Raw genomic sequence first — 15,918 nt, 5'->3', positions numbered from 1 at the left:
AGGGACGCACGGAGTATTTAGGACCTGTGTGTCCTGGTCAGAGAGTCAGAAGCCACCAGAGAATCACCTAAACTGAGCTCTGACACAAAGATCTGCGGCAGCAGGTTCTCTCCACACTTGTGGGGAGGAGGAAGACGGTCTCTTTCGAACCCTGGATATAAGCGTTGACCAGCTCCGCGCTGACCGCTGGTGAACCCTGGATTGCTTCACAGGGGAAGCTGTTGGCTTCAGCACAGCCTTCCAAAAAACGTCGAATATTTTACTGGGAAAAGCCCAAGTCCCAGTGTCAAAGGATGAGACGGAAAAAAAAAAAAAAAGAAAAAACAAAAAAAATAGATTCTTACTCCTCCGTGATTTCTTCTGGCAAAACCTCACCACGGAAGTGAGCCTTAAATAGCTCCTGGAGGCAGGATGCGAGCACTGATAACTGCTCCGAGTCGAAGTCCTCCTGGTAGTGAGAAAGGAAAGAATGAGAGGGGAAAGCGCAAGCTCACACCCTGCCTGCCCGGCACGCGTACAGCTGGAAAGGACGCAGCAGAGTCACTGCTGCGGGGAACGGACCCCCCCTCGAGCTGCTCAGGAGCCATTTTGCTGCTATATCGCAGCATCAGGAACCGGTCAGAAGCAAGACAAGCCCCTAATTGATGTCCGGCTCTGAAGCACTTCACAATCACTGTGGTCCACTTATCCTCTAATGGCCAGTAATTCACTGAGCTCTGCTCTCCCTCTGCAAAGGGCTAACAGGGACCGAAGGCACTCGGCAACGAGGATTTACACCCTCACAAGCCCTTTCCCGGCGTTCCCACCGAGAGGAGAAGCAGCTCTCATATGCTAAAAGGCCACTTGACTCTAAAGGGAGCTGATTAGAGGCAGGGGGATGCAGCCTCCCTCCAACGCTCAGCGCCTGGAAAACATCCGCAGCTCTTCTGCCGGGCAGGGTTTGCTGCAGCCTCCCCTCAGCACACAGCCCAGGGCCAAAAGCGAGGCAGCATCCCACACGCACGGCACACGCAGAAGCCCCCCGGGAACTCTGCGGACGCTATAGCAGCGGCGCGGGGTCAAAATAGGAACGCGCCTCACCCAGCGTCCTGTCTGACAGCAACTACTGGGGACATTTAGGCACGGTGCATAAGAAAACAGAGCCCGGACGGAGCCATTCTCTCCTGCTAGAAGATCGTGGCTGTGTTTAACCCCGGACAGAGCTGCGTAGTGCCATTTTGAACTCGTTTAGGATTCGCGAGTCCGCAGGTTTGTGTGTCCCTCCTTCAAGCGCAGGTTTTGGGGCAGAGCTGCCCAGCCCACGCCACTCCAGCTGCTCTGGTTTTACAGTTAGGCAGCGGCGCTGCTCCCCGCGGCTGTGCCGTTACCTCCAGGACTTGATCCACGATTTCCTGCATGACCTCACACTGAGCTTCCGTATCACTGGAGCACAAAAACAAGAGGAAATCCAAGTTACATAGGAAGATACCGAAAGCAGGGACAAGGTTTTGGGTTTTTTTTGTGCTGAGCTGGCTACGCTCGGGAGCATCCCCCCAGGACCCCGGGGCAGGGGGAGGCTCTGCTTAGCGCTGGTGCCAGGCTTAGAGGAAGGCAGGGCTCAAAAGCGCACGCCGCAGAGACCCAACCCCAGAAGAACGCGCTGCAGGGCTGCAGCACCTACTTACAAAAGCGCCCGAGGTTGTCTGCAGCGAGACAAACAAATTAAATGACTAAAAGCATGAGATTAAATGCACTTAAAGCCGTACAGACATAAATTACGTTAAATCAGTCGACTACGCCAAGGTCTGAGAAGCAAGAGCTTTTTTTTTTTTTTTTTTTTAGCTGCCTTTAGATGGAATTAATTCCAAGGTCACTGAAAATCAAGAGTGGAGGTGGGGAAGTCCAGAGAACACGCAGACACAGGTACATCTCCGTTCAGGGGCAAGATGTACTGAAACCCCCAAAGGCCTACGCAGCCCCCTCTCATCAATCCAACAGCGGAGAAAGGTGAAACTCAGAGCCTTTTGCCTTCCCGTCACCGTTTCGGAGAAACGCTGTAGCTCCCAGCAAATTGCTGCTGTTACCCGCTCTGAGCCTGCTCCAAGGACAAATTACAAGGCTTTTAACCCAGCACCTTTCAAAACCACCTGGACATTTCCTGCAGAAAGTGGGCAAGGAGGACCGCTCCGTGTTAAAGGCAGACAAGCCACAGGATTGCATTAGCTCTGAGAGAAGGGCTCTGGAGCAAGCAGCATTGCACAACAGGGCTAAAAGGTCTCCTGTGTCGTTGCCCTGACGAGATCAACACAAAACGTACCACGACCAACGGATACCAACCTTCCCTTCTGCAGCTGCAGGACTTTATCCTTCAGTGACTCATCCAGCTGGTCCAGGAACGGCGTGATATCAACAGGCTCCTCCACAATGGTTTCTTTGATCGGATGAAACCTGAACTCCCTCTTCTTCCCTGCAACAAAGAACGCAACAGTGGAATAATCTATTTTCCCCAGCAGCTACGTCTAAGAAGTACTGGAGGCAATCTCTGTCCTGGCAGTGGGAGTTGTGTGGGGCTGCGGGGGTGGTGGCCAACCCAGGACAAGCAGCGCTGTCCCCAGAGTGCGGTCCAGCCTCAGATCTTGTCTTCGGCCTTTAGAGACGTGTCCAGGTCACAGCGAGCGGGAAGGTGGGACGGGATCCAAACGCAGGGGGTGTCCAGAATTGTGGTTCCCCTTGAGCAGTGGCACAGGCTGCCCAGGGAGGGGGTGGAGTCCCCTTCTCCGGAGATTTTCAAAACCCGCCTGGATGCAGTCCTGAGTGATGTGCTCTGGGCAATCCTGCTTTAGCAGGGGAGTGGGACTAGATGATCTCTAGAGGTCCCTTCCAACTCTGAAAATTCTGTGATTCAGTCCGGTTTCCAAACCTGACGCTTTGCCCGTCCTTCAACACGCTCAACAAACGTAGCTAGCTCGCAAGTCTCTCTCCACCCGAGACGCGAACGCTTGTGTTCGGGACTCTGGGACTGAGATACCCCAATGGCTTTTCCACACCCTCATCCTCCAGGCTCATTCCAGGCCACAAAAATGAACCGCAGCCCAGTCCAGAAGCGCCACGGCCAAGGCAGAAGTGCTCACAAAGAAGCAGCCACTAAGGGACGGGACAAGGTGGCTGCAAAAATCCTCTTTGCACATGGCTTTCGAGCCTGTGTCCCTCTCCGGGGCCCCAAGCAGCTGGCGGGGTTCGAGGGGAGGATTGAAGACAGCGCTACGGCACAGTGTCACATCCTCTCTCCCCCATCCTGGGCCTGCGGTCCCTCCCCAGCGCAGGGGTAGTCCTCCAGCATGGCAGAAAGCCCACAAGAGTCCTGCCACCAAGGCCAGGAACAGCTTGAGATGCCTTCCAGCTCCAGTGAACGAGCGGAGGGGATTCTGGCCTCGCGCAGGGCTTGTCAGCCCCACGGCTTTGAGAGGGAGCGAGTGTAATGAAAACCGTGCGGCTGAGCAATTAGAGGCCTGAGCCTCATTAACAGCTGCTTGAGAACAGAGACACCCTGTTCCCAAACAAACCATCCGGCACAGCATCTGCCACAGAGGGATTCCCAACCGCGCAGTGCAGCGGGGCTCGAGACCAGTCAGACGTCTAGAGAGGACACGCGGGTGGAGAAAGCGCTCCGTTCGAAGGGTCTAAGCTCTGGGGAACAAGCAGGCACGGACACGAAGCCCAACGGCCTTTTCCTTTGAGCACAGGTCTGTATGAGGTCTACCGAGTCCATCAGGGACTGGGAAGCAGCAGAGCATCGGCCTCAACACCCTCTCTTTGCAGAAGGAAATCTGGATCTCGAGAAGGGGGTCTGCCTCTAGAGGTCCCTTTGGTGGGGGTGGGAAGGGCCCTCTGGAGCTCCCCCATCCCAACCCCCCGCCAGAGCAGGGGCACCTCCAGCAGTGGCACAGGACGGCGTCCAGGCGGGTTTGGGATGGCTCCAGAGGGGGAGGCTCCCCCACCTCTCTGGGCAGCCTGTGCCACTGCTCTGCCGCCCTCACAGCAGAGAAGGCCCTCCTCAGGTGGAGATGGAACTGCCCATGGTCACGTTTGTGCCCGTTGCCTCTTGTCCTGTCACTGGGCACCGCTGGAAACAGACTGTTCCCATCCCCCCGGCACCTCCCTTGAAGGATTTATCAGCATTGATGAGATCCCCCTCAGTCTTCTCTCCTCCAGACTGAACAGCCCCACGTCCCTCAGCCTCTCCTCGTAAGAAAGATGCTCCCGTCCCCTCATCACCTTCCTGACCCTTTGCTGTGCCCTCTTCAGCAGTTCCCTGTCCTTTTTGAACTGGGGAGCCCCGAACTGGACACAGTACCCCAGATGTGGCCTCCCCAGGGCAGAGCAGAGGGGGAGGATGATCTCCCTTGACCTGCTGGCCACATTTTTCTTGATGCCCCACAGGATGCCATTGGCCTTCTCGGCCACCGGGACACATTGCTGGCAGCAATTCCCATTGCCGGTGGGAAGGGGACTTTGAGGGAACTGTGCTTACAGGTGGTTGTCTGGGAATCCTCCATGACAAAGGGAAGGTGCCCACATGACACCGGCCGGCGCAGAGGTGAAGGATGGCTATTGGCACTGCTGCGACGCAGGAGTACTGGAGAGCACTGGCGCTCAGCTGACCGCCCTCCTCACCTTTGTTGTTCAAGTCGTCTTCATCATCACTGAACGCTGCCTCGGCGTTGTCATAGCAACTGTCATCCTTCTCTGCCATGTGATTGTCCATCTCCATGGAAACGGGTTCTTCAATCTTGACTGCAAGAGCGGAGGCAAAAGGGGTCAGAGCAGAAAGCGAGGTGAGGACAGTGCCTCGCGTGGCCGAGTGGCAGGGCAGGCTCTGCCCACAAGTCACCTCCACCCATAAACACGCTCCGGCAAGGAGATAAAAGTGCTTTGAAAAGGTGGAAAAAAAAGTCTGTGCAAGTGATGGACCCTGGAAAACTCACGCTAGGGAAGGGCACTTCCAGTGACTCCATTGAACTATTCCTACTCGGTGCCAAGTGTGGCAGAACCGGGTCAATCTCCACCTAAGGCAGCTTTGTGCTTCGTCCCCTCCCGAGGCCGAAAGCAGAGCCCGACTCTCTGAGCGGAGCGACAGCTTCGCCAGCCCCACCGGGCTGAGAAGTTTGGGGCACGTGGGTCCCTTCAGCCCAAACGGTTGATGCAACAGGAAAACCAGACAGGCTGACGGGAACAGTTCTTTCGGCAGCTCTGGCAGAGCAGCAGCGCTCTCCGGTTAAATACAGGTTTGAAACGCTTGCTCTTTGTTTAACCTAATTACGTTAATCAATTAGAAGAAAGGTTAAGTAGCCCCTACGGAGCAGAGAAAAGGGAACTGTGCATCTTTAGCGTAGAGCAGGGCTGAGATGAAGGAAGACCACAACCATCCATAAATACCAGCACTCAGAGCCCTCCTCTCCCCAGAGTCCCGCTCCGACCCTCCGAACGGCTCCTATTCCTGCAGAAGAGCCGGGAAAAGCCCCGTCCTTGTCCCTGGGGAAGGCAGCACCTGCAGCAGCCTCCCTCCGCCACCCGTCCCGCTCCCTACCTTCGATGGGGGGCGAGGGCGAACTGCAAAACTCTGGGAATTTCTCCCTCAGCATGGCGCGGAGCTCTTTGTCCAACTTGGGGTTGTCGAAGAGAGGGGCCAGATGTCTGCGTTGGGGAGGGTAGGAAGGGAAAGGGATGAGAAAGAGCCGGGATGCGGCGCCCTGCTGCGGTGCTTCACCTCGGCGGATGTGCAAGGGGATCTCCTCCCTCCCGTCAGGGCTTTGTTTGGTGTTACGGACCACAAGCTACGAGATGTCACCTTCATTCCTGCAGCCCAGCTGGGGTTCCCTCACTTTGTCCCCACAGAAGGCACGTGGGAAGGGGAGAAGGGGTTTTACCTCCTGGAAGGGGAACTCGGCTGACGCAGGAGCTGTCTGTAGGCTGGAGCACCACGAGCGAGGTCGCTCCGTTCAGCTCGGGGACGTTTCTATTCATCCGAAGCGGAGCGGCTATCGCTTTCTTAACCCACCCATTCCCTCGCTTCAAGGAACAGCTCTCAGCTCAAACCTCAGCGCCGTAAAGACACAACTACGGCTTCTTCCATGGTTCATACACAACCCAAATGCCCTCCGCAGCCCTTAGAGAGCTTGGAGGTGGTTTCGACCAGGCTGGTGGGACCCAGGAAAACCGGTGCGCAGCAGCTGTATAAAAGTAGTAAAATTCAGGGCTGTCTTACGCAAGGACTCGCTTCTCCACAATGTGGGTGAGAGAGTTGAACACGCCTTGCCGGACGTGAGCCTCCAGCGGGGGGTAGAAGTTGGGAATGATCTGAAAACAGGAGGAAACGACCGCGTTAGTGCCATGAAACCTTCTGCCTACCATCAGGTCTGCGTCGGCCAGGACTAGCTAAGGCCATTGGTCAGCTTTTTGGATCACCTTTGACTCAAGCACCCCAGCCCAGCTGCTCTTGACCAAGAGGGACAGCAGGAGAGCTCTGCGAGTGGAGCATCTTGGGGATGGTGGACAGAAGGGGAACCTGTCCATGCCTCTGGGTTTTCTACCCTGGAGAGCCAGCCGGTGCGTCTCCCAGGGATGGGAAAACCACACAAGATGCTGCCTCGTGAGCCGTGAGAAGCCCCAGGATTTGCCAGGGCCGCTCTCCGAGCCGGAGTGACCGCTGCAGGAGCTGGGAGAATACGAGAAGGGCGCCCTAAACGACATTCAGCTCTACCCACACACAATCCTCTGCTTCTGGAGGGAGTAAGAGGTCTCCTCCCTGAAATCTGGGTCATCCCGGGGAACCTTCCACCCAGTTCCTCTGCCAGAAGCCGGCAGCTGCTTTTGGACTGGGGCAGCGTACGGTCGGGAGCACACAGAGAGCGCCAGGCGCGAGGGAGGAAAGTGATGTGACTTGCAGCTCTTCCAGCGCTCATGCCACGGAAAGACCCCGCTTCCAAGAAACACCATCGGCCCCTCCCGAGGACCAAATTACTGGAACAGACAACTCTTGGCATCGCTTCTCCCAGGATGCAGGGGCAGGACCAGCTCTGCTCCCTGCTGAGGAGGGCTGTCCTTTGAAAGGGAGACGATGGGACTGACTTGTTCCTCCTTGTTCCCCGCTACAGTGAGATCCTGTTTGCCCTCAGGGAATGACACCGGGCCAAGTATTTCATTAGGGAACAATTCAGGGAACAATTCAGAAGCCTTTTTCCTACTAACGCTCATCATTCTGGAAAGATTTCTTTCCAGAGTTGGGAAGAAGTGGCATTCCCAATTAATGAATGACACACGAGCCCAATGCTCTGACCTAACCGGCCCTGGATTCATCAAGAGACCGCGAGGACTCACCAAAGCCTCTGGTGGTTGGTTTTAAGAGGTGAATAATTTGGCTGAGCATCTGCAGCAGCGTGCCTGACTGTGCTCTTGGCAGATCAGCAAGGGGAAAATCCCTCCTTAATTTAGCATAGGTGAGGGGAGGTTAAAAGGGCTGCCAGCAGATACGGAGCTACCCTGCGAGCCATTTCGCAATCACGAGGCTCAGGGCAGACCAGACCAGACGATGCACTGAGGAATGCGAGGGCAAAAAAAAAAAACAAGAAGGGGAAACAGCTTGTTTTAGTTTTGGTTTGGGTTTTTGTTTTTTTTTTTTGGCTCTGAAGAATGGGCAGCGAGATGACACTTATTTTGCTGCTCCGGTATCACCGTCTCTAGAGATTCATGAAATTCCCTTCCTGCAGGATGGAACAGCAACAGGCCTTTGCTGCGAAATTCCCTGGGGAGTGAAGACATCTGCCTTGCCCGAGTCCCGCATTACCATTCCCGCCCTCCACGACGGCTCGGCGCAGTCGGCAGGGAGCAGGCTGCGCAGCTCACCACTTGACCGCTCCCAGCTTCTGTCTTGGCAGAGGAGGAAAAGCCCTGACCTACACCAACATGCGGTGGGGAGCGCTCGGAGGAGAGCATGGCCGAAGGACCCGGCTGCAATCTCCAAATTCCTAAGGGGGCACGTCCCAGCCAGCGCGCTTCCACTCCTCTGCACTACGGACAAGCGTACAGGGCTAAAACAAGCCCCCGAGGCTGACACAGCGACCGGCTCTCTTCAGAGCGTGACCTCCGCACAGCTGGCCGGTGTACGCAGATGAGAGCGCGGCTGTTTCCCTCTACGCTGTCCTCTGTTGACACTCCTGAGGAGTTTCTCCATCCTGTTGGTGGCAGAGGGATGGCACGGACCCCAGCGGTTGCTTTCACAGCCCTCAATCACTCAGCCCCCGTCACGCAACTCATTTTTCGGCAAGCCAGAGGTAATTCCCCGGAGGGAGAGGGGCAGCTCACCCGGCACATGAAATCCAGCAGCGTGGCAGTGATGGCAGGGTGAGGCTTCATGGAGTGATGCATCACCAGAATGGCAGGCTCTGGAAGGAGAGAGAAGAGAGTCCTGTGCTGAGAGCCCCAGAGATGTCCGTACCCCCTGTGCCCCCCCTGTTCCTGCAGACCCAGCCTTGGGGCGCAGAGGGGAACCCCCCTTCTTTTGGCTTGTACACACTGTTGCCCTCATCCAGCTCCTAAATAACACTTAGGCTTCAAACGACGGCAAGAATCAACGTCCCTGCGGGCAGGAGGTCCCAGCAATGTCCCTGGCTGTATCAGTCCTCGCTCACGTGTCCTGAGCCCTGGGACAGCCCCACAGTTGGGAAACCCGCCTGCCCGCAGGGAAGGACGCTTTGGGGACAGCCACTGACCTCAAGGAAGACGCTTGCTGCTTACCACAGATAGAAAAACCACAATTAAAAGTGGTTCCATCAAAGCAGCTCTCCTGCAAGCCAGCAAATCTCAAGAGTTCAGGGCAGGGGAGGGAACTGATGGCCTTTGGAGATAATCACAGAATGGTTTGGGTGGGAAGGGACCTTGAAGATCACCTCATTCCACCCCCCTGCCCTGGGCAGGGCCACCTCCCCCCAGCCCAGGTTGCCCCAAGCCCCGTCCAACCTGGCCTTGAACACCTCCAGGGATGGGGCAGCCACAGCTTCTCGGGGCAACCTGCCCCAGGGGATCACCACCCGCACAGCCAACAATTTCTTCCCCAGATCTCACCTCAATCTCCCCTCTGTCAGTGTCAAAGCGTTCCCCCTCATCCCATCGCTCCCCTCCCTGATCCAGAGTCCCCCCCCAGCTCTCCTGGAGCCCCTTTAGGCACTGGAAGGGGCTCTGAGCTCTCCCCTTTTTGGCCTTCTCTTCTCCAGGCTGAACCCCCCCAACTCTCCCAGCCTGTCCTCCCAGCAGAGGGGCTCCAGCCCTCCCAGCATCTCCGGGGCCTCCTCTGGCCCCGCTCCACCAGCTCCATGTCTCTCCTGTGTTGGGGCTCCAGAGCTGGGCTTTCCCAGCCAGATCCCCCTAACCTGTACCAGCTCTGGAAGGCATTAACTCCATCTTCGACCATTGCCCACTCAGACAGAGCCTCCCCGTGGAGTACCTATATTCATGATGCTGTCCTTCTCGGGGTTGAAGAAGAGCCAGTCATAGAACAGGGCCAGTTTGGCATTTGAAGCAGCAACGTTGGACTAGAGAAGACAAAAAAACCCCAAATAAATTGTCTGATGAATACAGTGCTGAGCCCCCATCCCCTCTGCACGCCCGACGTGCCGGGCTCTGCCACCGTGAGACTGCGATGCTCTTCCCACCAGCAGGACAGGGCAGAGCTGGTGAAATTCCCCCCCCAGGTACCTCCTGCTGCCGCACAAGAGTGAGTTTTCAGAGAGAGAGGGTGGGAATTTCTTGAGCAAACCTGCCTGCTTTGAAAGCAGATCCAGCCAGGGCAGCACGCAGAGGGGCAGAGGCCAAGGCTGGGAGATACAAGCCACGTGGCTACAACCCCGAACCGTGTATAATTGGGCCCTGCGTATCCCTTGGCGTTATCTGTTATACATTCGTGGGCACAGCAACAGCCGTTTCCTTCTGCTCTCTTTGACAAGCGCTGGGGATCGCGGTCCTGGGTGGGACAAGGGACGACAGTCCGGGCGGAGGGAGTGGAAGCCAACGAGGCTGTAACGAGGCATCTTGTTGCATGCGCTCTCGCACCCCACCGGAGGCCCTACGCCTTGCAGACGGGCCGTAAACATAAATCAAAACCAAAGGGCTTGACAAGCTGAACGTGAGAAGGTGAGGTTTATGCAGGGAAAGCAGATTCCCAAAGGATCCAACGTACAGCAGAGCCAGGACTAAAATGCAGAGCACAGAACAAAGGCCAACGTCCTAACTGCTGCTCCGCAACTCTCTCCTTCAGCCCAGCCAGCAAATACCCATTCCCAACCTCTCCAGTGGCTTCCAGCATCAGCAGGTTACCCCCTTCCCTGCACGGGAAGGGATCCCAAGCGATTACGTGACTCGGTTTCGGGTCCGGCCCTCGCAACTCACCGTGCAGGTGGTGAGCAGCCACCCGATGATGGCCCAACGCGGGAGGATGTCGGAGCTGAGCACCTCGTTGGAAGGGTGGACCACACCACAGATGTAGCGTATGAGGTCGCAGCGCAGGGACTGGCTGTCCGGGGTGGACAGGTACTGCCGCTGAAACCAGTCCTGGTACCGCTTCTGCTGGCCGAACCGGACCTGAAGGGAAAGGGAAAGACACAGGTTTTGCTCAAGGCTCGGGGAAAGGCTGCTAAAAAACACAGGCTGCCATCCTCTAAGCTGCCTCTTTCGGCAAACTCTGCTTCACGCCCTGCTCCCCGCTCAGCCCTGTTGCTGGCGGCATCTTCAGAGAGACCGAAGAATCAAAAAGGCCATTGTTGCGGCGTTCTCACGCAGGGCCTGTCTCCAGCGGAGCGGACGGGGACCACACGCCCCGCGTGCGCGGCGCAGCACAGCCCCCTGCGAGCAGCCCCAGCCAGCGAGCGCAGCGGCCGGGCCGGAGGCAGAGCGAGGGGGAAGCCAGCTTTGCCTGGTGTGCGAATACAGATAACAGTTAACCCCCGGTGCCGTCGCGGCGCAGCTCCCGGCCTCTCTCGAATACAGCTGCTGTTGCGTCGGAGGTCCGATAACCCACCGCATCGCGGCCGTTCAGAGAAAGCGCTTGCCTTGGAAAGCGGCCAGCCAGGAGCGATGTTCCCTTGCAAAGCTGTTTTGTGCCTTTTAATAAATACCGAGGATGTCTCAGGCCCATCTACATCAGCTCCTGCTGGGCAGCCTCTCCCCCTCCTGTCGCCATTAGATGCCAGAAGCAACAAATACTCGCACCAGTAATGCTCTGCCCTCCCCTCCCCGTGCCCAGTGCCAGCGTGGGAACGGGACCGGTGCACGGTGGAGCGGGCAGGGACGTGTGCCCTCCTCCCCCCGGCGCTGGCACAGGATCCCCAGCGAACATGAGAGAATTTACCCGTGAGGTCATGAAGAGCAGTTTGGTTTCCATGTCGGGAGTGAGGCGACACGCCAGGAATTTGCGAGAAGTCCTCGACTGGAGGAGCTGCAGGACACCTGGGGAGAGACAGAGAGGTCGGTCTGCGCTCGCACGGCCCCACGGACGGCGTGGCACGATCAGGATTCGGGCAGGGATCTACCAAGATCCGCAGCGAGCCGAGTTCGGAGTGTTAAGCTCCATTTCCCCAAGGCTACAGGCAGTGGAAAGGGATCAAGATTTTTGGCTGGAAAAGGTCTCCTAAAACATCTCCTGTCTGGAGCAAGCTTTTGTCAGAGACCATTAACGAGGATGCCAGGAAGAAGAGTCTGGAAAACGGGAGAGAGGATGCACAGCAGGGCAGGGACAAGAGCTGGAGGAGAAACGAGTGTCCAGACACCAAATCTGAAGCCATAACCAACAGAGCACGTTCCCCATCTCCCACCCCCTTGTGAGGGAGCACAAAGACGATCTTAGACTTGTCCCTGCACCAGTGAAACCACTTGTCCCACCACAGCTGATGGTTTCGGACAGACCACTCGGCCTGGGCACCAAAAGCGGGGCTGGCATAAAGAGCGCTCATCTGGGGCTGTGCCAGCATGTACGTCCGATTCCTCCCCTGGAGTAAAGGTACTTCGATGTAACAACAAAAATCAGATATAACAGAAGACTTTGTGCACACGCGTGTAGAGAACGGAGAACAGGAGGTTGGAAAAGCCGCTCTTCTTCCCAGACCGCTGCAAAGAGGAGGAATTTACGACCGGAGCGGAGAGGCTTTGCTGCTGCTCGACAAGACCTGAAGGATTTACAGGGCAGCCAGCTCTGACGCAGACGGGCAGGCGCCAGGGACGTGGCGTGCACGAGGTGCGCTTTCGCTCTCTCTCGCCCGTTTGGAAGCCGTCCTTCTGCCGCGCAGCCGGAGGGTCACACCTGGGGGAGGGCCGGAGGAGGGAAGCTTCAAAGCAGAAAGAACAGATGCCAGCTCCCCGCCGAGCTCAGAGAAAGCGCGGAGCGAGCATCAGGGGAAGAGAGCCACAAAAGCACCTCGCTTGTTAAGAGCTCCCAGCTGCTCAGAGGGAGGGACGGGTCCTGCACCCGGAGCCACCGCTCCCCGCTGCAGTTTTCTCTCATTTTCGGTGCTGCTGAGCTCTGGCCCCGGTTGCGGGAGTTCAGCAAGACTGACTCGGATGGGAGGGTAGAGAGCGATACAAACCCGAGAGCACGCGGCCCGGAAGCTGCTAGAGATAATAGCCACCTTGCAGAGCAATTATTACAGGCTCTCAACAGCAGGAAAGAGGGCAAAGAAGTAGTCTTATGACCAACTGCAGGGGCAATTATTTTGGGGAGGGGACCTTCCAGGCTCCACATAAGCAAGTATGAATGAGGGCACCCCGGGACAGATCAGCTTATTATAGAATCACAGGATGGTTAGAGTTGGAAGGGACCTTAAAGATCTAGTTCCAACCCCCTGCCAAGAGCTGGACCACCTCCCCCCAGCCCAGGTTGCCCCAAGCCCCGTCCAACCTGGCCTTGACCACCTCCAGGGATGGGGCAGCCACAGCTTCTCGGGGCAACCTGCCCCAGGGGCTCACCGCCACCAGAGTAAACAATTTCTTCCTAATATCTAATCTAAATTTGATAGACCTTCTGCTCAGAGTCCTCCCATCCTGCCCCCAGAGCCAACTGCGGGGGACAGGGAGGAGTGACAAGCCCAGACGGGCTCCAGACACAGCCCACCTCTCCCTGCCGCCCCGAGGGCTGCCCTGGGGATGCGCGTGAACTCTGCCTGCTCCAGCGCTTTGCAGCCGAAAGGGCAAAGAGAAACACGCTCGTGTGTGTGCCTGCACTGACCCAGGCGTCATCTCACCTCTAAAAAAAAAAACCAAAAAAAAACCATCGGGCCACTGGTTGCGGTGTCAAACAGAATTAAAAAGAAACCAAAGGCGAGTTTGCTAGTTGTCAGAAGAGAATGAGTCAGGAGCGCTGATGTTAGCCTGAATTTAGGTATCGTTTTGATGGGTCATTTGGCTAAAACTGACAGCAAACCATGACCAACTGCCTCTACTGGCGTGAGAAGCCAGTGAAGACGAAGCGATGTTTGTTAGGTGCCCCAGGACCACTCCAAGAGAGGAGGCGAAAGCTCAGCGCTCCGCTGGGAAGATCCAGACGGAGCTAAGAAATGCTTCTAGCGAACGTACAGCTGCAGGAAGAGGCAGGGCTGAGCCCTGGAAATGTGAAACGTGAGCCTTCCTTGGGTGTAGGGCTAAGACTCCTCTGCCTCCGCAAGCCCCGCAGGGGAGGGGAACCGCATCCCTGCAACCCTTCAGCTGGCAAGTCTCAGCAGAGACCAGCAGTGACAGGAGACAGGTTCTGGAGCTGACGAAAAAGCCAGAGATCACAGAGCTTAAGGAGCATTTAATCAAATGACGTGCCGCCAGCTTCCCTGAGCATAATCTGAGATCTTTAAAGTGACATTAACACGGCCCCTGAGACGAGAACAGGCACTGGGGGCGGGGGGAAGAACACTTTAAAGCCCCATTTCCAAAGACTCATTAGAATTGCTGCAGACAGATAATGATGTGACAGCCCCTAGAGAAGTGAATAATTTATACCAATAAAAATTATAAATATAACACTCTCTCCATCATGTCTATTTTGACCCAGACTGCGCAGAGAGCTCCACGGCTGAGTGTTCGGCACACCACGCGTGCAAAGCTACTGGGAGAAATAAAATCCCATTTAAAAAGTGTCAGTTGCTGCATTTTCTGGACTTCTTGCTTTAGAGCTATGGAGCTTCAGCGGGCTCTTTTCGGGAGAGTCTGAAGGACTCAGACACTTCCTACCTTTGGGCTCCAACTTCATCTCAGCTTGCTTAAAAAAAAAAAGCAACAACTACAATTATGGAAGTGTTAAGTCCAGAACAAGCAATACAATTTCACGACCCTCGTCGTGGCCCAGCCGCCTTCTCGTGATCTGTCATTACAGCTCCTTCACGTAGCTGTTTTTCAGGATGGTTTAAAGCCCAGATGCCTACAAGGTCTCCGCAGCGTTTTAAAAAATGGCAAAAGCCACCAATGGAGCAAAAAGCTGACCACGGGAGACCGGTCCAGGCCCTGCCCCTATTCCTAAGCTCCCCTCAGTCGGCAAAAAGCTGCTTTTGGAGGCATCTTCTTCTAATTAGTGATGAGAGGGGCTCTGGAAACAGCCACAGCTGATGGAGATGGGATGACACGGTATAATTACAGCGCTCTCTGTGTACTCTCCTCTAAGAGAGCATCCGGAAGGAATTCACACACCCGATGTGTTTTGCTCTGTAACAGAGCCTGTCCGCTCCAGCACAGTCCTGAGACCTGGACCAGACGGGGTGTGCAGAGTGAAAAACAGCCGCTGTGTGGGATTTTTTGCTCCAACTCCCCCTGGGATGGGCTGACAGTCACGGAAGCCTTGCTGCAAGGGCGTGCGAAGGCAGGAGGGGGTTGCCTGTGGCTAGCGGGGCCCCAGTAGAGGTTGTCCCCTGCGTGTGGGCAGGGCGGGATGGAGGTGGCCATCCCTTCGGCCCCCGTCCCTGCCTACCTGTGAACTGGGCGCTGAGGACCTGCGGGTTGTGGATGATGTCCTTCCAGAGCTGCTCGAACTCGGGTATCCTTGCAACGTTTTGCAGCAATCGCACGAGGTCCCGGCCGATCATGAAACAGTCCATGAACTGGGGAAAGGAGAGGGAAAAAAAAAATATCTCATTGACTGTTTACCTGCTCCTGAGCAAGGGGGGAGAAGGCACTGGGGGGCAGGAGGAGGGGAAAGGGAGGAACAGTCAGTCCTTCAACCTTACCGCCGGCTCCAGATGATTCACTCTTTGCACAATATCTACACTCCTGCCCCTGGCAGCCTGCCCCTCTTTTGAAGCGAGCAGGTTCTGAGAGGCAGGGTGACAGGCGGGAAGGTCAGCAGCTATTTTAAAATGTTCTTTTCTCTTGTAATGCAAACAATCGGCCCATAAATCTGACATTTTCTCTGCAGGACTGCAGCCAGTCTCTGAAGTTAGGACTTGACACTTGGTCCTTCCCGCCCAGCAAGGAGGAAGGGGAGAGCGGGCAGCGCTCGGAGCAGTGGGCAGAGAGCTGCAGAGCCACCACGTCCCCCGGGGCTAGAACACCAAAGACAAGGATTTCTGCACACACCGAGCTTTGGTGGCTTCTCCTGCATGATACGGATGAAAGAGTAGCCTGGAGCTGGCTACTGAGTTCTCACTAAGCCTGTGAAGACACTGGCCACCTCCTTAAGGGAGAACGGATGTCCTTGCAGCTATGGGGGCTGACCTCCTGGAGAGCAGCTCTGTGGAGAGGGACCTGGGAGTCCTGGTGGCCAACAGGATGCCCACAAGCCAGCAATGTGCCCCGGTTGCCGAGAAGGCCAATGGCATCCTGCGGGGCATCAAGAAGAGTGTGGCCAGCAGGTCAAGGGAGATCATCCTCCCCCTCTGCTCTGCCCTGGGGAGGCCACATCTGGGGTACTGTGTCCAGTTC

General features: G+C 56.3%; 1 protein-coding gene across 1 annotated transcript in view; it reads right to left on the bottom strand.

The window, feature by feature from the left end:
* Window positions 1-15,918, bottom strand: part of INTS3 (integrator complex subunit 3) — a 49,406-nt gene that overhangs the window by 10,387 nt on the left and 23,101 nt on the right. Inside the window, exons 9-19 of the mRNA XM_009890464.1 lie at window positions 14,969-15,098; window positions 11,378-11,475; window positions 10,420-10,611; window positions 9,479-9,566; window positions 8,341-8,420; window positions 6,245-6,336; window positions 5,567-5,673; window positions 4,654-4,773; window positions 2,317-2,446; window positions 1,368-1,422; window positions 345-448 (exon numbers count right to left, since the gene is read on the bottom strand). Coding sequence (XP_009888766.1) covers window positions 345-448; window positions 1,368-1,422; window positions 2,317-2,446; window positions 4,654-4,773; window positions 5,567-5,673; window positions 6,245-6,336; window positions 8,341-8,420; window positions 9,479-9,566; window positions 10,420-10,611; window positions 11,378-11,475; window positions 14,969-15,098 — 1,196 coding nt within the window. The remainder of the gene's footprint in view (window positions 1-344; window positions 449-1,367; window positions 1,423-2,316; window positions 2,447-4,653; window positions 4,774-5,566; window positions 5,674-6,244; window positions 6,337-8,340; window positions 8,421-9,478; window positions 9,567-10,419; window positions 10,612-11,377; window positions 11,476-14,968; window positions 15,099-15,918) is intronic.

The sequence above is a fragment of the Charadrius vociferus genome, unplaced genomic scaffold, assembly GCF_000708025.1.
Source record: "Charadrius vociferus isolate BGI_N301 unplaced genomic scaffold, ASM70802v2 scaffold698, whole genome shotgun sequence".
Classification (NCBI taxonomy): Eukaryota; Metazoa; Chordata; class Aves; order Charadriiformes; family Charadriidae; genus Charadrius; species Charadrius vociferus.
This window is presented reverse-complemented; position numbering and strand designations above follow the sequence as displayed.